Genomic DNA, 21,969 nt, shown 5'->3' on the forward strand with positions numbered 1-21,969 from the left:
ATATGTTTTATAGGAAGCTGAAGCACGTGGAATTACTCAGGTATTCACTCCTGATTTTTTTCTTTTACACACATAAGTCTAGGCAAAATGTATAAATGTAAATATGGTATTTTTAACTTCCTGTTTTCTATCCTTAAAGCACAGATTTCTTGGACCTAGTGAAAATAAATTTTCAAGGAACTGCATTAGAAACTTTTATAACTGATGTAACCATGTATACTGGAAGAATGTCATAATTTTTTTAAAGTTTTTATTATTGAAAATAGTTTTTAAAATTCTTTAAATATGTTTATTGATATGAGAGAGGAAGGTGGGGGGAGAGAGAGAGAAAGAGAAAGAAACATCCATGTGAGAGAGAAACATCAGTTGGTTGCCTCCCACATTCATCCTGACTGGATCAAACACGAAACCTAGGTATGTGCCCTGACAGGGAATCGAACTCCCAGCTTTTGGTATACCAGATGATACTCCACCCAAGTGAGCCACACCAGCCAGGGGCTTAAAAATATTTCTTATTACAGTTTATTTGCATCCTAAATAAAAATAAGTTACTTCATATTGTCTTCTGAATTCCCTATACCTTACCTACAACAAAACAAGCTACTCTGGGTGTCTACTGGATGAGCCACCAAGCCAGAGTTTGGACTTTATCATTGGTTTCAGTGTTATTTTTAGAGGTGGGGGGATACAAAAGAAGTTCTTAATCTGGAGACATTTAAAATGGCTTTTATTTTCTTCAGAAAGAAAATAGGCTGTCAAACTTCCCGACCATCACAGCATCCTTTAAATACAAAATAACTATTTTGTACAAAATGTTTACATTCCTTATCTTAATGATGTATAAAATAACACAGCCCTGGCATCAGTGGAATTTCATGGGCAATGGAATGCTTTAGTAAGCCTTGTCAAAATAGGCGTTTTCCTCCTTCTCTAAAATGTTATAAAGTATACATAATCAAAAGAAAGCAGTTTCTTTCCATGTGTTACTTACAGATAAACTATCATCTAAAAAGCACAAATTTCCTGGGCAAGCCTTTCTCTCCTTATTCTTATGCAAAAAATGGAAAAATATCTTATACTGAAGTCCAAATTACAGGTAAGAAGAAACAAAAACCAAGTGACAGGTGAATGGGGGTGAATTTTCAAATGCCAGTAACTTAAAGAATTTGCAGGTGTTCCATTTTTCATTAGCATTGAGATTTTCTGTTTTCTATAATATATGAACATATTAAATTGAGAACAGTTTTCTTTTCAATTTAAATAAAATACAATAAAATGTAACATTAGATTTTTCTCATTTGTATCCATTTAAAATTCACATTTTCATTTTACCTTAACTTCTCTTTCAAAACAAATCTCAAAAATTAAAAAAAGGCCCAATGGGAAGTTTTATTTACTTGGTAGGAAAATTGAAAGGACAGAAAATGAACACATTCTTTACAATCCCAGAGATGACAAAAATCTGTATTTCAAGTGGCTTCTAGTCTCCCTTAAAAATTTGAAAGTTGTATATAACATTTTATAAAGTAATCTTAACAGCCAGATTAATGTTACTGTGCTCTGGATCTAGTTTTAATTGTATATGTCTTATAATACAATGTAAGGATGATTGATTTGGTCATTTTGAACCTATTGATTAAACTGACCCCAACAAACACTGGTCATTATTTTGGTGGAGATATTTACAAGCATTTACAGTCACTGACTTCTTGGAGTTGTTTCTTGTTATTTTCCTGGTCTTACAATTCCCCAGTTTAAAGGTGTGAGAAAATGAACACCCTTCTTTTCGGGAAATGGCGTGGAGAGAAGACCTGTGGAGTATAAACACAAATGCGAGGTTTTTTAAGTCGACGTCTATAAGATTTTGCTGCTAAGTTTTTGTCGTTTCTCTCATCAAAACTTGTCAGCTTTCCCTTAAAAACTCCACGCTACTTAGCTTTAACCCCACCGGATACGTGCCCACTACCCACTTCTGGCCCCTTTAACTGGCTACTGCGCAGTTTCAGCATCGCAGGTCCCCTTCACCCTCCGCGAGATGGAGCCCGCGGAGTCCAATTGCCCGGGCTGTCGAACCCGGGGTAGCTCGGGACTCCACTGAACCCGCGGGTTGTGAGTCTGGACTGCCGACCCTAGCTAGCTCCAGGCCCTTCTGCGAGATCTGAGGCCTCTCCCAAAACATCCCTACAGGGTTTTCCCTTTGTTCATTCATTCAGCGAACATCTGTTCAATTTCAGATGCTCAGTCCTCCCCTTGTTAGTGACCCAGTGAAGCCAGGGAGAAGGAATCACTACCACTTAGCAAGTACCGCGTAGGATTTACCAAGTGCCGTCCCTCCGAGCTTCAAGCGCCCGGGAGCAGGAGGGTCTTTAGGCCTCGGCCCAGGCATTCTGGACCAAGGGCTGGGAGCGGTCTGGGAGCCAGGTCTCCAGCAGGGGAGGTGGGAGGGCAACCAGATCTCCGCGGGGCGGCTCAAGAGGTGTCTCCGCGGGTTTTCCCAACCGGGTCCTCCCGACCGCACGGCGGAACTACAACTCCCAGCAGCTCGGCTGCCCGGACTTCCGGAAGCCACAGCTGGGTGGGGAGGAAACGCGGAGACTTGGCCAAGAAGCCGGGGGTTCATTTAGCAAGAAAAAGGGGGGCGGGAAGGGCGGTGGGAATAACCTGTCAATTCGCCACCATGAACGTGGTTTTTGCTGTGAAGCAGTACGTTTCCAAAATGATAGAGGACAGCGGACCGGGTATGAAAGTACTTGTCATGGATAAAGAGACGGTGAGTTTGCTTTTGCTCAGCATTTGTGAGGGAACCCTCCTTCTTTTACAATAGCTGGTCCCATTGCACTCTAGGATTTAATATTTAATTAAAGATTTTTAAATGAGGGTCAGCTCTGTACGGAACTGAAAGACTGTATAAAGCTTGCCCAGTAGGTTTTCAGACTAAAGGGCTTTAACCACTGCCAGAGATTTTGTTCTTGTACCTGGAACAATTTCTTGGAATCAGAAATCCTTTTCTAAATGTTTCTTCCAAAAATATGTGAGACAGAGCATCTGAGATGGTCCTGTTATTTCTACTCAGCATTGTGTTTTTAAAGTAAAGCTGTGGGGCTCAAGCTGAGATGACAGATTATTTATTATTTGTTGATCACAGAATTTAAAAAAAACTCTTTAAGGAGATAGAAAAATTTGGCGGGGAGTGGTAGTGGGAGGAATGTATGGATTGTCCATGTTTAGAGAGAGCATCTGGTACATTACCTACAAGTTTTGGATGGTCAGTAAATGTTATTACATATGTCAAATATTTAAGATGCCCAATTAAGAATTGGGCATATTAATGAAATTTTAAGTTTTAGGTATTGTGGCTTGTTTTTATTATTCTGGATCATCATAATATTAGTAATTCTTTTCCTTTACAGACTGGTATAGTGAGTATGGTATACACACAATCGGAGATTCTTCAGAAGGAAGTGTACCTTTTTGAACGCATTGATTCTCCAAACCGGGAGATCATGAAACACCTGAAAGCAATTTGTTTTCTTCGACCAACGAAGGTACTGCATAAACTGAACTGCCATCTGCTCAGGCAGATACAGAACGCTGTGATCTGAAAGCATTAAACAGGCAAAATAAATTTGTATTATCATCATTTGTGGCATCATAATTATCCTGGTTTATCAGAGTTACAACCTTGACTCTCCTTCCCATATTTCAGTTCCCTTCTTACAGCCATTTTTTTCCTTTAAAATGTCTTTTAGGTTTTCAATTACTTCCAAAGACACTAACTACCCTGACAGAAACCCACATCACTTTATTCCTGGATTAACCTCCTCACACTGAACACCAACGCCACTTAATCTTATGTACTATATCAGTGTCTTGAGTCTTTATCATTTCATTCATGTCTATGCTGAGAAACCTATAAAGGCTCAATTTTACTTCTATGATTAAATCTATTCTTAGCAGCCTGGCCCCTCAAGATGCTCCTTTAGCTGGTCTTGTCTGCCCTTATGTATCCAACTCCACTGTCCTACCTCTTCGCCTTCACTACAGCCAACTAGGCCTTTTTATCATCCCTCTGTGTCCTCGTTCCAGCCCTCTATTTGTTTGTCCCTTTATCCTAATTGAGATTCTTTAGCCTTCTGTCAGTTTTTGTCCAACATCCAAATCTTGTTTGAATCCTCCTTTAAAAGTCCTTAACTATTTCAATCTTATTTTGTATATTCTGTTGTTCTTCAACTCCAATGTACTCTTAACACACTTGTACATTGTGCACTTTCCAAAATACAAATCTGATCATGTTACCTCTGCTTGGAATCCTTGAATGACTTCTCATTATTTTTATGATAAAGACAAAACTCCTTAATTGTGCCTGCAAGGCCCCATGTGGTCTAGGTCCTATCATTTCTACAGCCTCATTTCAAACCATTTCCACTTTTTTGCTCTTAGCCACATCAGTGTTTTAGTCCACTATATTCCATCATGCTACAGGACATTTGCATAGGTTCTTTTCTCTGTTTGAAACTTCTTCACTGCAAGCAAATCCCTGACCTTGCTGACCAGGTCAAACCTTCCTGGTATAAGCACTGACAGCACCATCTTCCTTTCTCTATTGCTTGTCACATTTGAAATTTCATATGATTTGTGTGATTAATTAATATCTATCTCACGTACCAGCAGTAAGTTCCATAAGAAGAGAGATGGTCTGTTTTTTCACAGTATTATGTCCCCAGTGCCTGCCACATGGTGGACACTTGATAAACAGTCCCTGAATTAATGAATGCATTAATTCTGTTATAGAAGTTTCTGATTTTTTCACATATATACCTCTTAGAAATGAAGTTCTGGTCTGAGAGGGATCCCAGAGATCATGTAGTGCATTTCCTAACTTGTTTATTAGAGAACCTCTTTCATATAAATATATGTGAGGGTATATACACACACACACAAATGTGTATATGTGTATATGTACACATATATATTCTCAAAATAATGTTTTTAAAAACATTTTCCTTAAGATTGTATGATAAAATTAATTTTAATCTATTTTAATCTAAATGACAATTAAAAAAATTTTTCCCATTTAACAAGCAATGTACATTGCTTACACTACTTTTAATTCTGTAAGAAACTTATGTTTTTTTAACATTCAAATATGCTATTTTATGTCATGTATTGTTTGAGGACCAACTTTATACTGAAATTTAACCCTGTGTTATAGTATCAAAAATAGGTAAGACCTGCATTGTGATCTAATATAACTGAATTCATATGTTTTGACTATATAAAAATCAACTGTTTTTACTTCTAAACTGTATATTTTACTTCAAAATAATGCAATTATAGAAAGGTCTTAGCCTGCTCGTTGCAAATATTTCACAAACACTGCAGTTGTGCAGGCTTAGGTCCCAGTAAGTCAAAAACCAAGGTGAATATAATTAACTATATTTTACCTTTACTCTTGGTGTTTTTTAATATTAAATTTGTTGCAGTGATGTTGGTTCATAGGGTCATAAAGGTTTCAGGGGCACATTTCTGTGATGCTTGATCTGTATGTTATGTTGTATGACTGTTGGTTTTTAAAAGGACTAGACATATTTTGATATCCTATATAATAATTTTCATCAGGTAAATATTTGTAGATAAGCAGCTTGAGGCAGATTTATAGAATTATCAGTTTTATGTTATATTTCAGCATCTGTGTTCTTCGTATATTTTTAATCTTTATTTGGCCAACATAACACAGCTAGTTAATATTGCATATGATTCTTGATCATTATGTTTAATGTATTTCTCTTTCAGCCTGAGGTCTCACCCTCCCCAACAAACACACACTTAAATCTAGACCTCAGCACACAGTAGTAGACTCTTGGTAAACACTTAAATAAACCAATGGATGATATTTATTACTTCTTCACCTAAGCAATTCTCCTATTTTGTTTGTTTGTTCCTTTCTAGGAGAATGTGGATTATCTGATTCAGGAGCTCCGAAGACCCAAGTACAGTATATATTTTATTTGTAAGTATGTTACTTTACCTATTCAGTTATGTAACTATATGCTAGCTAGCTATGTTCTGTTGGCCACTTCGTATCATCAAGAAGTTCACTGAATCCTTCACTAAAAGAGTGTTTTCTTTTTTAATGTCCTTTCAAAGTTTTAAAAGTCTTACAGCCAACATTCTATTTCAGAAAGCTGAATGTAGTTTCCATTCTTCATTAATCACATAGGTAAAAAATTGTTTTTTGTTTAACTATGCCTATCAAATTTTTTTGTAAGTCAAAAGTTGTAAGTAGCCTAGTTTCACAATGGGTATTCTTATTCCTATTTTATGCTTTTGTGAACTGAAGCATAGAAACTGATTTATTTGCTTGGAGGGAAGATATACTTGAGTTTGTTGGAAAGGCAGAGCTTTACTTCACCTACCAAATGAAAATATTCCACTTCTCTTTGCTACTTTATGTAGTGCTTGAAAGTACAAATCATCAGATAGCTGTCTCTTTCTTGTCTAACTTGGCAGGGGGAGTGCAGTGGGGAACAGGGAAGATGGGGGGCAGAGGCCTGGAAATAAACCAGCTTTGTGGTTACTATACGATTACACAGATTTTTTTTTTAATGAAATACCTTCTGCTTTGGAAGTTACATCTGTTCTCCTCTAGATGTCATTACTGATCTTTATAGGTTAGTATAGTTTATTTGGTACCATTTCCAAAACCAAGGACAAAACTTAGTACCCAGTATGTACTGTATTTGAGAAGTTTTAAAGCTTTCTTGAGGCTTTGGAGTCTTAGTGTTTAGACTGTATGTACTTTCTTCAGGATATGCTACAATTTAATAATGGTACCAAAAATTAACAGTTGTGATAAAACTTTGTATTTTATAAAGAACTTTCTTAGATATTATTTCATTTGGCCTCTACAACAACCCCAAGGGGTAAAAATAGAAATTTTATTAATTTCATTATTTTTTGGTTTGGTTAGATTAGGTTTGGTTTGGTTGGTTGATTGTTTTGGCTTGTAGCCACAGGCCTTCTTTTTAATTAAACATCTTATTTTGAAATAATTGTAGATTCACATGTAGTTGTGAGAATAATGCAGAGACCCATGCACCCCTGGCACAGTCTCCCCCAGTGTAGCATCTTGTACAGCTGTAGTACAGCATCGCATCCCGGGTGTTGACATCGATGCGGTTGGGATACAGAACACTTCCATCTCCACGAGGATCCCTGGTATTGTCCTTTTTCTAGCCATACCCACTTCCCTCCCGCCCCGGCCCTCTCATTAATCCCCGGCAACCACAACTGTTCTCCATTTCTGTAATTTTGTCATTTCAAGAAGGTTATGTAAGTGGAATCATATAGCATACAACCTTTAGGAATTGTTTTTTGGTTTTGTTTTTTTTTACTCAGCATAACTCTCTAGAGAGTAATCCAAGTTATCCATCTGTCAATAATTTATTCCTTTTTATTATTGAGAAGTATTCTGTGGTATAGATGTGCCACACTTTAACTCTTTTACTTCTTGAAGGACATCTGAGTTGTTTCCAGTTTTGGCTGCTACAGATAAAGCTGTTAAAATCATTTGTGTGAATATAAGTTTCATTTCTCTGTAATAACTAATGCCCAGGAGAGCAATTGCTGGGTTATGTGGTAGTTACATGTTTAATGTCCTAAGATACTGCCAAATATTCTTTAGAGTAACTGCACCATTTTACATTTCCACTAGCAATGTATAGGTAGTACAGTTTCTCTGAATTCTCACAAGCATTTGGTGTTGTCCCTATTTTTTATTTTTGCTATTCCAGTAAGTGTGCAGTTATTCCAGTATTTTTTAGTCTTATCACAAGCTAGGTATTTAGGAAAATGTAGTTACTTGTGTACTCAGCGGTTGGTAGATAGGTGGGGGGGAGGGGGCGGAGAGAGGCAGAGACAGAGACTGATTCCCTGTGCTTCCACATTTAAATGTAAGTGAACATCCAACAGAATCATTCTTTTGCTGTATCTCTTAGCTAAAAATTGAATAGGCCATGAGGTAAAAGCCTCCTTTCTCCTCCAAAGAGAGTTCATTGATGCAGCAATTAAGATTAATAATGAATAATTACATCCATGTGCAGACTTCCAGCCAAGATGGAGGCATAGTTAGACACACTGTGCCTCCTTGCACAACCAAAAGGACAACAGTTTAAAAACAAAAAACAACCAGAACTGACAGAAAAAAATCAAGCTGTATGGAAGTTCAACAACCAAGGAGTTAATGAATAAACATTCATCCAGACCGGTAGGAGGGGTGGAGATGGGCAGCCGGGCGGAGAGGTCTCACGGCAAGTTGGCAGCTGGCGGACCAGGTGGCCCCACAGTCACCTGCAGATGAACCAGGAAGAACAACTGGGGAGCGAGACAGACTGCACAACCCAGGGCTCCAGGGTTGCAGGGAAATAAAGCCTCAAACATCTGACTAAAAAAACCTGTGGGGGTTGCCATGGTGGGAGAAACTCCCAGCCTCACAGGAGAATTCGTTGGAGAGACCCACAGGGTCCTAGAATGTACACAAACCCACCCATCCAGGAATCAGCACCAGAAGGGGCCAATTTGCTTGTGGGTAGCAGCCGGAGTGACTAACAACTGGCAGACAGCAGAGCAAGTGGCACAGCTCCCGCTCTGACCCCTCCCCCACATACGGCGGCGCCACAACGTAGGTTGCCCCACCCTGCAGAATACCCGAGGCTCTGCCCCAACTACCTAACAGGCACGCCAAAAGAAAAAAATGGCCCAAATGAAAGAACAGATCAAAGCTCCAGAACAAATACAACTAAGTAATGAAGAGATAGCCAACCTATCAGATGCACTAGTAATCAGGATGCTCACAGAATTGGTAGAATATGGTCGCAAAATAGAGGGAAAAGTGAAGGCTCTGGAAAGAGAAATAAAGGAAAAATGTACAGGGAACCAATAGTGAAGGGAAGGAAACCAGGACTCAAATCAATGGTTTGGACCACAAGGAAGAAATAGTCAACAAGAACAGAATGAAGAAACAAGAATTCAAAAATATGAGGAGAGGCTTAGGAACCTCCAGGACAACTCTAAATGTTTCAATATCTGAATGTAGGGATGCCAGAAGGAGAAGAGGAAGAGCAACAAATGGAAAACTCATTTGAAAACATAAGGAAGGAGAACTTCCCCAATCTGGCAAAGGAAATAAGACTTCCAGGAAGTCCAGGAAGCTCAGAGAGTTCCAAAGAAGCTGGACCCAAGGAGGAACACCCCAGGCACATCATAATTACATTAGCCAAGATTAAAGATAAGGAGAAAACCTTAAAAGCAGCAAGAGAAAAAGAGACAGTTACTTACAAAGGAGTTCCCATAAGACCTTCAGCTGATTTCTCAAAAGAAACCTTGCACGCAGGAAGGGCCTGGAAAGAAGTATTCCAAGTCATGAAAGGCAAGGACCTATATCTGAGATTACTCTACCCAGCAAAATTATCATTTAGAATGGAAGGGCAGAGAAAGTGCTTTCCAGATAAGGTCAAGTTAAAGGAGTTCATCATCACCAAGCCCTTACTATATGAAATGTTAAAGGGACTTATCTAAGAAAAAGAAAATAAAAAATATGAATAAAATGATAACAAACTCACAACTATCAACAACCAAACCTAAAAAAAAAAAGCAAACAATTAAAACAAGAACAGAAATGGAGATCACATGGAGGGTTATCAGCAGGGGGATGGAAGGGGAAAAAGGTACAGAGAATAAGTAGCATAAAGGGTAGGTGGAAAATAGACAGGGGGAAGCTAAGAATAGTATAGGAAATATAGAAGCCAAGGAACTTATATGTACAACCCATGGACATGAACTAAAGGGATTCGAATGCAGGTAGGAGGAGGTGTTCAGGATGGAGGGGAATAAAGGGGGGGAAATGGGACAACTGTAATAGCATAATCAATAAAATATATTTTTTAAAATTCAAAAAATAATGAATAATTAATATTTTCTGGTTCTAAAGATTGTTTGATATGAGCTATAACTATGATGTAGAAGGAAAACGTGTGTATATATATGTATACACACACACACACACACACACACACACATACACAATGTAGTTCACACTAAAGCCTGTGAAAAATAGAGTTGAAATTTCTTGGGTGGATCAATCAATTTCACAATTTTATTTAGTTATTTGGATTAAAATAAACTAAAATGTGATTGTATATAGTAATTTTATTTATTACAATACAAACTTTCAGCACGGTTTATTTTAGCACTAAACTTGCCTTCTGCTCATATCATTTTTTTGAATCCTCACCCAAGGGTGCATGTTTTACTATTGATTTTACAGGAGAAGTGAGAGAGAGAAACATAAATATGAGAGAAACACCAGTTGGTTGCCTCCCATATGCGCCCCAGCGCCCCAACTGGGGATCAAACCCACAACTTTTTGGTGTTAGGGGATGACACTTGAACCAATTGAGCCACCCAGTCAGGACTCATATCATTTTTTTTCATAATTTTATTTTTTTATATTCTTATACCTGCTGAGTATTATATGTGCCTTTCAAAGACTATATAAAAGTAGACAGAATAGTATAACAAATTCCAATGTACCCATCACCCAGTTTCAACAATTACTGTACTATGGCCAAACTTGTTTTAGCCATACTGCCACCTATTCCCCCACCAATATGATTTTGAAGGATATCTAAGATATCCCACAATTTTACCCATAGTACTTCAGTATGCATCTCTAAAAGATAAGGACTCATTTTTAAAAATACTATTACCATACCCAAATCAGAAAAAAATAATTCCTATTTTAAAATACTCATTCAGTGTTCAAATTCTCTCATGTCTTTTGGGGTTTTTTTTCCCCACAGTTTGTTTTAATCAGGATCATAGTAAGGTCCACACATTACTATTGGTTGATGTGTTGTTTAACCTTTTCTTTTCTTCTCTTGCTTATCTCTTCTGTGCAATTTATTTGTTGAAGAAACCACATTGTTCTGTTCAAGTTTCCTACAGCCCGGATCTTACCAATTGCATCCCTGTGAGGTATTTTAACATGTTCTTTGCAGTTTAAAATGTTCTCCTGTCTTTCAGTTTCTGTAAGTTGGTACCTGGATACAGAGGCCTAATTAGATTCAGGTTTGATTTCTTTTTGGCAGAAAACTTCATCGGTAGTGTGGTGTGCTTCTGTTGGCCATCTCTTATTGTGACGTTAGCTGCGGTTGATGCTCGATGCCTAGGTCCTTCCGCCGGTTCATTAGGGGTTGAAAAAAATGGTGTTTTAATTCTATCATTATCATTCCTTCTTTATTTTTTTAGCTGGGATGGTTCTATAAAGAGAAATTTCCCTTTACCTACTATTTGCTTGTCTGGTAGTACAGTTTGTGTATAAAAGCATAAAAGCTTACTCCTTTCCCTTTGCTATTTTCAGCATAAGATTTGATTCCCTGGAATCCTTCAATATGTACAGTGGTGGTCCTTTTATAAAAAGTATTATTATGAATTTATGGGTTTAAACATACTTGTGCTACTCCTTCCAGTTTGAAGGTGTTCAACTCTGACATATACTACGGTGTATACTAAACTCCCCTTAGTTATTAGGCTTTAACCGCCAGGCCCACTTATGTCTAATTGCAGCAAAGATGATCTCCTTTTAGTCAACAACAACTCATGTGTCTGTTTCAGATTTCAGTAATGTGATCAGCAAGAGTGATGTGAAGTCATTAGCTGAAGCTGATGAACAGGAAGTTGTGGCTGAGGTTCAGGTAAACATCTTGGTCCTGTAACTCATTTCTTACATTGGCCCTTTTTAAAGATTTGAGTCTAAAAATAGGGAAGGTGCTGTTCACCAGACACGGTAAGTGTGCACTGCACCAGGCTATACTCATATTTAGAAAGTTTGGAAGACACATCAAACTGGATGGGGACGAATTAAAGGTGTCAGTGGGAATAAGGAGACTGGACTGGTGCTGGATCCTACTAGACTGGTAGGAAGAGTTTCACTTCACCGGGTTGGGGACAGAGTCAGGTATGTCCTATGATAGCCGTATGAGCTGCCCTATAAGAATGTTCATCTATAGAACTATGTCTGATTGGGAGAGAATAGAAAGTAAAGCATGTGAATGAGGTTTTTTAAAGTTCTGTTTGTGGTTATCTTGCTTGGGGAATAATAAGCAGATATTGTCATTAGGTTAAAACTTGGAAACTCCTAAACATTTATTCTGCATGCTATATAATACATCGCATTAGAACATACCATGTTACCCCTTCCTTCTTAAACAGATTAGTGTTCTTGAATACATTTATCACAAACGTTTGAATACGTTGATCACCCAACTGAAGAATATTGTCTTCAGGGCTGCAAATAAACAAGTGCTGGCTATTCAGAAGGATGTTCTAAATGAAAATGAATAAGAAAGAATGACCTGTTTTGAACCATGTTCTCCCTCATGAGAGTGCACTGAAAAGCAAAGTTCTTTTGCACCTGAGTAGAACATTGTATATCCCGTAGCAGTGTTTTGTTTTTCACTAATTGATAAGTGTGCATAGAGGTCTCCAGTATGTATGGTATGTATACTTCCACAATTTTTGTTTTATGTGTTTTTAAGATTTATTATTGGTGCTACTGTTTTACAATTATGCTATTAATTCCCCACATTGGCTTTTGTTCATTGATCAATTTTTAGATCTTTCACATTTGCATGTCCTCAAATTGGACCACATCACGTAGTATCACAGCGCATATGAAAACACTACTGCATGATACAGTTGTGGTTTACAGAGTGACTAACCGATCTTGGTGCTTTGCTTGCAGGAATTTTACGGGGATTACATTGCTGTGAATCCACATTTGTTTTCCCTCAATATTTTGGGTTGCTGCCAGGTATGGAAGGAAAGGATTTTTTTTTAAGTTTATTTATCAGGTGAGAGTTAATTCAGCAAGCAAGAAAAAATTTAAATATTTTCTCTGAATATTTAAAAGGGTCGAAATTGGGATCCAGCCCAGCTATCCAGAACAACTCAAGGACTGACAGCTGTCCTTTTGTCCCTGAAGAAATGTCCCATGATTCGTTACCAGCTTTCATCAGAGGCAGCAAAGAGGCTTGCAGAATGTGTTAAGGTACAGCCTTCCCTATCACCACTCGTCCCAAAACATCAAGGTCATTCACTTTCTTATCACATTTCAGAACTAAAGGAATATTTTATCAACAACCAAGGAGATGATGTGTTAGGTTTACTGGTAAAGAGGTAGGTCTTCATAATTCAAAACCAAAAGCAACAAATTAAAGTTAAAATTTTTACATTTAACCTAAGAAACATTTCCAAGCTATTTAACTTCTTTTGATCCAATCAAACCACTTGTAAAATACTTCCAAATGCTATCCTCTTAAACAGAATACTACTAAACTTTTGAATCCTTTTATGGAAGGTCTATGAAGGTGCAAAGAACTTTTGTTAAATATGATTTGCATATATTAATTTCCTGGTTATATCATCTCTATTTGCAACTAATTGGTTGACCAAACCACCTTTCTCTCTCACCTACAGCAAGTGATAACTAAAGAATACGAACTGTTTGAATTCCGGCGGACTGAGGTTCCTCCATTGCTACTTATTTTAGATCGCTGCGATGATGCCATCACCCCGTTGCTAAACCAGGTGCAGAACCCTCTGTTAGCATAACAGAAGGATGATTTCAAGTGCTACTCATCAAAATGCAGATGTGGAAATGAACAGCGTGATCCGTTTATTTGCCTCCTTGTTTTCAGTTATTCTTGTTTTTGCCTTGTATTTCCTGGTACTTTAGTATCACTATTCTTCCAGCCACAGTAATCTTCGACTCTTTCTTTGCTTCATCCTTCCTGTCCCTTTCTACTGCCATTCCCACACCTATCAGGGCAACTTCTAGGTTCTGTAGACTTTACTTTAACAGTGTCTGTTCTTTTCCATTCTGCTGTTACCTTGTTGTAGACCCTAATCACTTGTGGTAATGCTGAAATAGTCATCTACTTCATCCCTACTTTTCATTCCTTCTCACTCTAATATATTTAACAAACACAATGTTGTTACATTAATTTTTCCAAAGCACTGTTCTGATCCTGATTACTCCTGGCTTAAAAATCTTCATTGGCCCTGGCCAGGTGGCTCAGTTGGTTAGAGCGTTGCCTTGTACACCAAATGGTTGCAGGTTCATTCCCCTGTTGGGGTACACATAGGAGACAACCAGTAGATTGATGTTTCTCTCTCTCTCTCTCCCCCCCCACACCTCACTTCCTCTCTCTAAAAAATTAATAAACATGTCCTCGGGTGAGGATTTTAAAAAAAGACCTTCATTGGTTCCCATTTGCCTAATGAGTTAAGCACAGACTCCTGATCTTGGCATCCAAGAGCCTTCACAGCGTGGGCCCAACCTTGCATAACACCTGCAGCTCACAGCGGTCCAGATACGGCACATGGTTTCCTGCCATCATTTTATTCATGTTATAACCTCTGTCTAAACCCGGGAACATTTGGAATACCTTCTCTTCCCAATCCACCTATCAAAATTCTACCTTAAAATCACTCTTAGAACAGCTTTAAGCCATGTTTCTTTTCATCAGGCATGTTCTTTTTTCCTAAAAGTACCAGGGAACTTTGTGTCTTTCTTAGGTATCATGCTGCACTTGCCATGGTAAACCTTTGTTTCCAACTGCCTAGGTTACACATTCCTTCAAGCAGACTGTGTCTTACCATTGTTTGTTCTTTTGTTTTTATTTTACTGCTTTTTAGAGAGAGAGAGAAAAAACATTAATTTGTTATTCCAGTTATTTATGCATTTCATTGGTTGATTCTTGTATGTGCCCTGATTGGGGATCAAACATGAAACCTTGACATACTGGGATGATGCTCTGACCAACTGAGCTACCTAGCCAGGGCTTCCAGGTTTCTTCTTCTGCAAGTACAGGCGCAGAGCTTTATTAGCATTGACTTTAAATTGGTAGGGAAAGGCACAGTCTGCATTTCAGTTCCTTCCCAGCTTATAATAATGTTAGTGCTGGGAAAATCTGTGGCTGTGGAATGTAACTTCTCTATGGTACAATAAGCTTATATTTCTAAAATTCAAAGTAATATTTACTCACTAAAGAAATTTTGATAATATTAGCCCTGGCTGGCGTAGCTCAGTGGATTGAGCGCGGGCTGCAAACCAAAGTGTCGCAGGTTCGATTCCCAGTCAGGGCACATGCCTGGGTTGCACGCCACAGCCCCCAGCAACCACACATTAATGTTTCTCTCTCTTTCTCCCTCCCTTCCCTCTCTAAAAATAAATAAATAAATAAAATCTTTAAAAAAAAGAAATTTTGATAATATTAAAAAATTAGAAAGAGAAATGATTGCCTATACTTCTGTTTCCCAAAGAAAAGCAACCATTCATTCAAATTTCACAAAGGACCTTTTATGTGCCAGATAATGTGATAAGTCCTGGAGATAAAAGGTTAAAAGATACAGTCTCTGCTCTCAAGGAGCTCATGGTCCAATGGGGAGAGAAGCAAACAGATAATTTAATTATAGAGAAAGTGCTGATGGCAGAAGCACGCACAGCATGCTGTCTGTGGAAGCATAAAACATTTTGTTGTGCTTCTTTTAAATCCCCTAATGAAACTTGCTATTTCCAGGATTCATTTGGAAAGTATTTTAGGAAATAAAACATCTTTTATACCTCAAATCATTTCTTAATAAATGTATATATTTTTAAAGATGAAGTATACATACACAAATATTTCTAGCACCAGATTCTAAGTAATTTGCTGGAAAATACTTAGTTTTGTCCAATGGGCCTATGATTAAAAGTAACCATTCTCCGTAAATGGTGAGAAGGCAAAATTTGGGGTTTGTCCTTTCCAGTTTTGCCAAATAAGTTCACATTAGTAAGACTGGAAACCAGTCCTTCTTCACAATTCATATTAAGTAAAAATATAAAGCTTCTGAGTATGTGTTTTCATCAACTCACAAGGCTTTTTCTGATAATATTAGTGTTCCCAGGTTAAATATAGCTCCACTGAGATCTGCAAGAACACACTTCTCATGCTGCAGAAAACCACAGAAGCGTACAGGAAATGGTACAGCTTGTAACTGCAGTACCGATATAGCCCTGTGCGCGAAGCCAAAAATATACTCTTAATTCACAGGCCAAAATTGGAGCTAATGGTAGATATCATTTGTTTTCTTTTTATCAGGAATATTGATCCTGCTGCCCTTCCAAAAGTGTGAAAAATAAACATATTTTGACTTTTGCATGTTTAACCAATTAAGATGACAATCTTAATGCTTAGTATAACACAAAGTATTAATAAAAATTGAACTAAATAGAGAACCTCTGTATAAAGAAGGCTAGTTACAAAGAATGTTACTAGTTTTTGGTTTTCTGAAAATTTACTATTTCCATGTTTTGTCAGTTACCAAAGCTTTTGTCATAATTCTTTATTTAGTGGACATACCAGGCCATGGTCCATGAACTACTTGGCATAAACAACAATCGGATTGATCTTTCCAGAGTGCCAGGGATCAGTAAAGACTTACGAGAAGTGGTCCTATCTGCCGAAAACGATGAATTCTACGCTAATGTAAGTGCTTTTAATTTTTTAAATTGAGTTTAGCTGTTTTATGTAAGAAGGTCAACACTGACTTGTGAGAATTCACATGGAAGGATGGTAGCAGTATCTGTGGATAAACTGCATCTCAAGGAAAGGCAGAAGGTTTGGATTCTGACCTGCTCTAACAACACTTTTTTCATAGGAATCACATACTCTGTTTTCTACTTTTAAAATTAGAACCCAATTTACTTACTTCCCCCCCTTCTGTAGCCCTTTGTGAGAATAATAATGGTATTCATTACCAGTATCCTGACCGATGTCCAGATTTGGTAATTATAGTGGAATTTTCTTGCCCTTTCATTCTAACTGTATTCAGAATTCTTTTCCTCTTCAGTTACATTGTCTAAAAGTCAACCAGTTGAGAGAACTGTGTTTCCAACTTTCATTCTCACAGAATATGTACCTGAATTTTGCTGAGATTGGTAGCAATATAAAGAATCTCATGGAAGACTTTCAGAAGAGGAAACCCAAAGAACAGCAGAAACTAGAATCCATAGCAGACATGAAGGTAAATTGAACGTGTGCGTGGATGACTAACGTACAAGTTTTGGAGCTATTTATATGTAAGCAGTATTTCTGGTCTATTCGGATTCCTACCTGAATTCATTTTGTTTGATTTGAGGTATTTTCTGTAATATTTCTCTGCAGGAAAAGCATAATAAAAACTTCATAATAAGCCCTAAGCTTCTTTCCCATTCTTCAGTCACATTTGGATCATTAAAGGGCTCAGTCTACCGGTTCCTCTCTTCCTAGGCATAGCAAATGCCATGGGGCTGAGCTCTGTAGGTGTCCTTTTCTGAGCAGAACAGTCCCTGCTTTTCCCTTCATACATGCCTCTCCTTGGTCAAGAAATAACAGGACCCCCAACTGATGTTTTCCCCATGGCAGGCCTTTGTTGAGAATTACCCACAGTTCAAGAAAATGTCTGGGACCGTATCAAAGCACGTGACGGTGGTCGGAGAGCTGTCTCGGTTGGTCGGTGAGCGGAACCTGCTGGAAGTGTCAGAGGTTGAACAAGAACTGGCCTGTCAAAATGACCATTCTAGCGCGCTCCAGGTATCTATCTATTCAGTCCAATGTGATGCGCACCTACTACATGTCAGGCACTGTGCCAGGCAGAGCAAGAGCTACAATGGCAAGTAGTCCTTCTTCACCAATATGGAACTTACAGTCTAACAAGGGGTTGAGACAAGAACACAATTTTTATTAAGACAAATACATGATAAGGGCTGTAGAATAATAATGTATAGTCCCAAAGGGTTAAGGCAATTAATGGAGTATTTAGGAGGGCAACCTGGTCTACTAGAAAGAATACTAGACCAAAATCAGAAGATGGGGAATTTTGTGTTTGGTTTGCCACTTGCTGGCTTTGTGACCTGGAGCTGTTGGCTTAATCTCTGAACTAATTTCCTCATTTGAAAAATAGGTATAATGGTAGTTATCTCACAGGTTGTTGGGAATATTTTTAAAGATAAAATATATATTAAAATACAATATCTAAGGTTTTTTATTGCTGAACATCAGTTTTTCATTCCACAAACATGTGAGTGCCCCCTACGTGTGCGTGGTACTGTGAGCATCTAGATGCACAGAGATCAACAGGACACCACGCTTTCTCTCAGAGAGCTCACGTGACTGGGGAGGAAGAAATCCAAACCAGGGTTTATAATGCCGTGCAATGAGTGCTGTTCTGGAGGTATTTCCAAAGGGATATGGAAACACTTAGAAAGGACAACAGTTTTCCCTAAGGTTGAGGCTTCTTAGAGCTGCTTAGAGAAGATGACACTAGGTGTGGTTCTAGACAAGTAAATAAGTAGGGGGAGTGCACCAGCCAGAGAAAAGGGGGGAGATTCTCAGCAGAAAAAATGCAGACCTGGAGGTGTAAAAAATGCATAAGTAAATAAGGGAACAGAATAATTCAGTGTAGCTATGGCAGTCTAGAAGGTGAGAAGTGGTCTTAGACAAGCCAAAAAGACATATAGGGGCCAGGTTATGGCTTTGAAAGGATGTTGGGCTTTAATCTTAAAATGATGGGAGCCAGCCCTGGTTAGTGTAGCTTGGTTGGATGGAGCATCATCCTGTAAACCAAAAGGTCATGGGTTCACTTCCTGGTCAGGGCACCAGTCTAGGTTGTGGGTTCAGTCCCTAGTTGGCACATATGGGAGGCACCTGATCGATGTTTCACTCTCACATCAGTGATTCTCTCCCCCCTCTTTCCCTCCCATCCCCTATCTCTAAAATCAATAAGCATGTCCTTGGGTGAGGATAGAAAACAATGATGAGAGCCAACAGAGAATTTTAGAAGTGACATAATCAGGCTGTGGCCTCAAGAAATTTACAGTCTAGTTAAAGGGACAAGACTGAAGCCCAAGAAACAGTTAAATAGTGTTTTAACGTAATGTTTAATTAAACCACAGTCGTGGTACTATGATACTATAAGACTGGAGGTTGTTAGGAACAGTTTCTGATAGAAGGTGCCACTAAGGTAAATCATAAAGAACAGCAGAGTCTGGGGGCGGGTTTCAGTCAGGCACAGCAGCAAAAGCAAAGACGCGGGAGTACACAGAAAATAGCACCAGTCTGGCCTGTTGAGAATGGGTGTGGGAGAGAATAAGGAGATAACATTGACTCGGTAAGCAGGAACCATTTAAGAAGAAGCTTGAAGCGGTATTTGTACTTACAGAGAAAGGCAAAGAGGTCCAGTGTAAGGTCTTATGTAGAAAGTTGATTATGTTGAAAGCAGTATTTTCGGAAATTTAATCTAGTTGAGATACTTCGGCCATGAAAAACTGAAGTCAGAAAGGCTAGTAGTTTCATAGCAAGAGTAGTAAAAAATGTACAATAAGGGAACATACAAGAGGCATTTCAAGGGAGAAAACAACAATTTAGTGACAGATTGGATGTAAGGATAATAAGACAGAACAAATCAGAGGTAATTCCAAGGTTCCCAAGAAGTGACACCATGTGGCATCACCCACAATAGGGAATAAGAGTTCTTTGGGAAATAGTCATTTCTAAGCCACTTGGTTTAAGAAGTACATTTCCTCATTGATAAGGACCCAATATTCTAAAATTCAGTTTCTTTTTTTCCCTGCTGCGATTTTACCTTGTAAAATAAAGCCAGCGTGGTAAAATGAAAACCAGAAGGCTTTGGAGCCAGGCTCTCCTGGTGAACAGCCTGTCTCTGCTTACCAAAGTCTCTTTGGGAAGATTACTTACTTTTCCAAGCCTCAGGGATAATGATTTCAGACTTTTAGACTGAGGATTCAGGGACATATGTAAAATTATTCATATATGATAGATGCTTTGTAAATGTTCGTTCCCATCCTGTAAGCATAAATTTTTAAATGTATGGCACAACCAGAAGAAAGAAATACATCCACTGGTGGTTGCTCTGGTTATACCAAGGTCTTTACTGGTGTCTATGGTTGTTGGTTTTTAATTTTTTTAAATGCTTATCAAAATTTCCTCTGAAAACACCAGGATCTTGAAAATCATAAAGATGCCGTTTGCTTTATATTTATGAAAAGTATCTTTTTCATCCCTTTTAATTTTATCCCTATGCTCTGAAATCTTCACAAAAACCACACTGCCTTTATTATTTTTTAGTTGTCTTAAATTCTGATTCTTAAATAGATAAGTTCTTGGTGAAAGAGATATATACTAAAAGCTGAGTCTGTTACTAGTTTCACATGCTTCCTTACACTTATTCTGTGTATGTGCAAGCCCTTTTGAATGTCTTTCTCTCTCTTTTTAAGTTCAAATGATACCACACTGTACACATAGTTCTGCATTTACTTTATCACTTAACCACGTACCTCAGAGATGGTATGAGATCAAACCTTAAAGACTAGTCTTTTAAATCACCGAATAGTATTCCTTTGTAAAAATGTGTCACAATCCATTTAACTTGACCAACTTACTTTTACAACAGTACTGAACACAGTTTATAGAAATAAACTAATAGAAATATTTGTATAAAACCTTTTTTTCTCAATAAAACAAATTTTCTTCTCTTACTAAATAAAAACAAAGTTTGGCCTTATAATTAAATTTAAATTTCCTTATCTTTCTTTATCATTTTTTCCCTTTAAAGCAATAGAACCAAATTTAATCACTGGCCAGTTTTAATATCTTTATTTGTATCTCTTTACAATATGGTAAAGAGCTGGAAAAAATTACTATAATTCCTTGCATGATATCTTTTTTCTGTGGGCAGGTAGGGGAATGTTGGAGTCACTTTAAAAGAAAGATAGTACTTTTAAAATATGAATTCCATTTGTGATCCACTTAATATTTTTAAATTATCTTCTCAAGGTTTTCTTGCCTGTGGTACTAGGGTTTTACAGTGAGCAGTTGATTTGTACTCCCCCATCATAGAGAATTTCTCTGGCAACATGATTTAAATAGAGTACAAAGGGCACTTTTGTTAGATAATGAGTGGGTTCCGGCGCCTGACCCCTAGACGGGTATAGCACCCCTGGGCTTGACCTTAGGTGATAATACGTCACAAAGCACCAAGTTGAGGATTTTGAGTAGAGATGGGGTCTGCTTTATTGAATAGTAGCTATAACATGGTGAGGGGGAAAAAAGGTCATATATTGCCAAAATCAACCTATAAATTGCTGCCACTTCTAACCAGTTATTCTACAGGCTAACCAAAATTTGATTTAGAATTTTACTAGAACCAGATTGCCATCTAGTACCACTGAAACATATCCATCGCCTCAGAAAAGACTCATTTGATTAGTAAGGAAGACTTTTTTCTGTACCATGGAGAGAAACATCTTCAGAAAGCGAACAGCTCCCCACCCCACCCCTGCATTGTCGTACCACAACTTTCTATTTGGAAGGAGAAACTAGTCTATTTTATGTCCTCCTTTCCTGGCTTGGGTAAAAGATCTCAAATCAACCTGTTAATGGAGTAGTGGCTAAGAGCTTGGGCCACTTTAATGGCTTGGATTTGAAAATGATTCTTTTTTTTTTTTTTTTTAAATCCTCACCCGAGGACACTTTTTCATTGCTTTTAGAGAGAGAGGAAAGGAGAGAGAGAAACATCGATGCAAGAGGGAAACATCGATGCACATCAATACAAGAGAGAAGCATCTATTGGTTGCCTCCCGTACGAGCCCGGCCCCGGGATGGTAGCACCCGGACCGGACCAGGAAAGATCCCGCAGCCCAGGCATGTGTCCTGACCAGGAATCAAACCTGCGACCCTTTGGTTTGGGGACAACACTCCAACCAATGAGAGCCACACTGGCCAGGGCTAAAGATGATTCTTAGCCACTTAAGTTTTATTCTTTTTGTCTGTAAAATGAGGGAAAATAATAGTACTTTAAAGGTTTTTG

At 38.2% G+C, this 21,969-nt stretch overlaps 1 protein-coding gene across 1 annotated transcript in view; it reads left to right on the forward strand.

Moving 5' to 3' along the window:
• Positions 1-2,573: 2,573 nt before the first annotated feature.
• VPS45 (vacuolar protein sorting 45 homolog) overlaps positions 2,574-21,969 on the forward strand; it is a 60,903-nt gene continuing 41,507 nt past the window's right edge. The window contains exons 1-10 of the mRNA XM_028502891.1: positions 2,574-2,770; positions 3,411-3,545; positions 5,950-6,010; positions 11,674-11,753; positions 12,803-12,871; positions 12,971-13,108; positions 13,537-13,647; positions 16,455-16,589; positions 17,014-17,127; positions 17,508-17,675. Coding sequence (XP_028358692.1) covers positions 2,678-2,770; positions 3,411-3,545; positions 5,950-6,010; positions 11,674-11,753; positions 12,803-12,871; positions 12,971-13,108; positions 13,537-13,647; positions 16,455-16,589; positions 17,014-17,127; positions 17,508-17,675 — 1,104 coding nt within the window. The 5' untranslated portion in view covers positions 2,574-2,677. The remainder of the gene's footprint in view (positions 2,771-3,410; positions 3,546-5,949; positions 6,011-11,673; positions 11,754-12,802; positions 12,872-12,970; positions 13,109-13,536; positions 13,648-16,454; positions 16,590-17,013; positions 17,128-17,507; positions 17,676-21,969) is intronic.

This window comes from Phyllostomus discolor, chromosome 14, assembly GCF_004126475.2.
Source record: "Phyllostomus discolor isolate MPI-MPIP mPhyDis1 chromosome 14, mPhyDis1.pri.v3, whole genome shotgun sequence".
NCBI lineage: Eukaryota > Metazoa > Chordata > Mammalia > Chiroptera > Phyllostomidae > Phyllostomus > Phyllostomus discolor.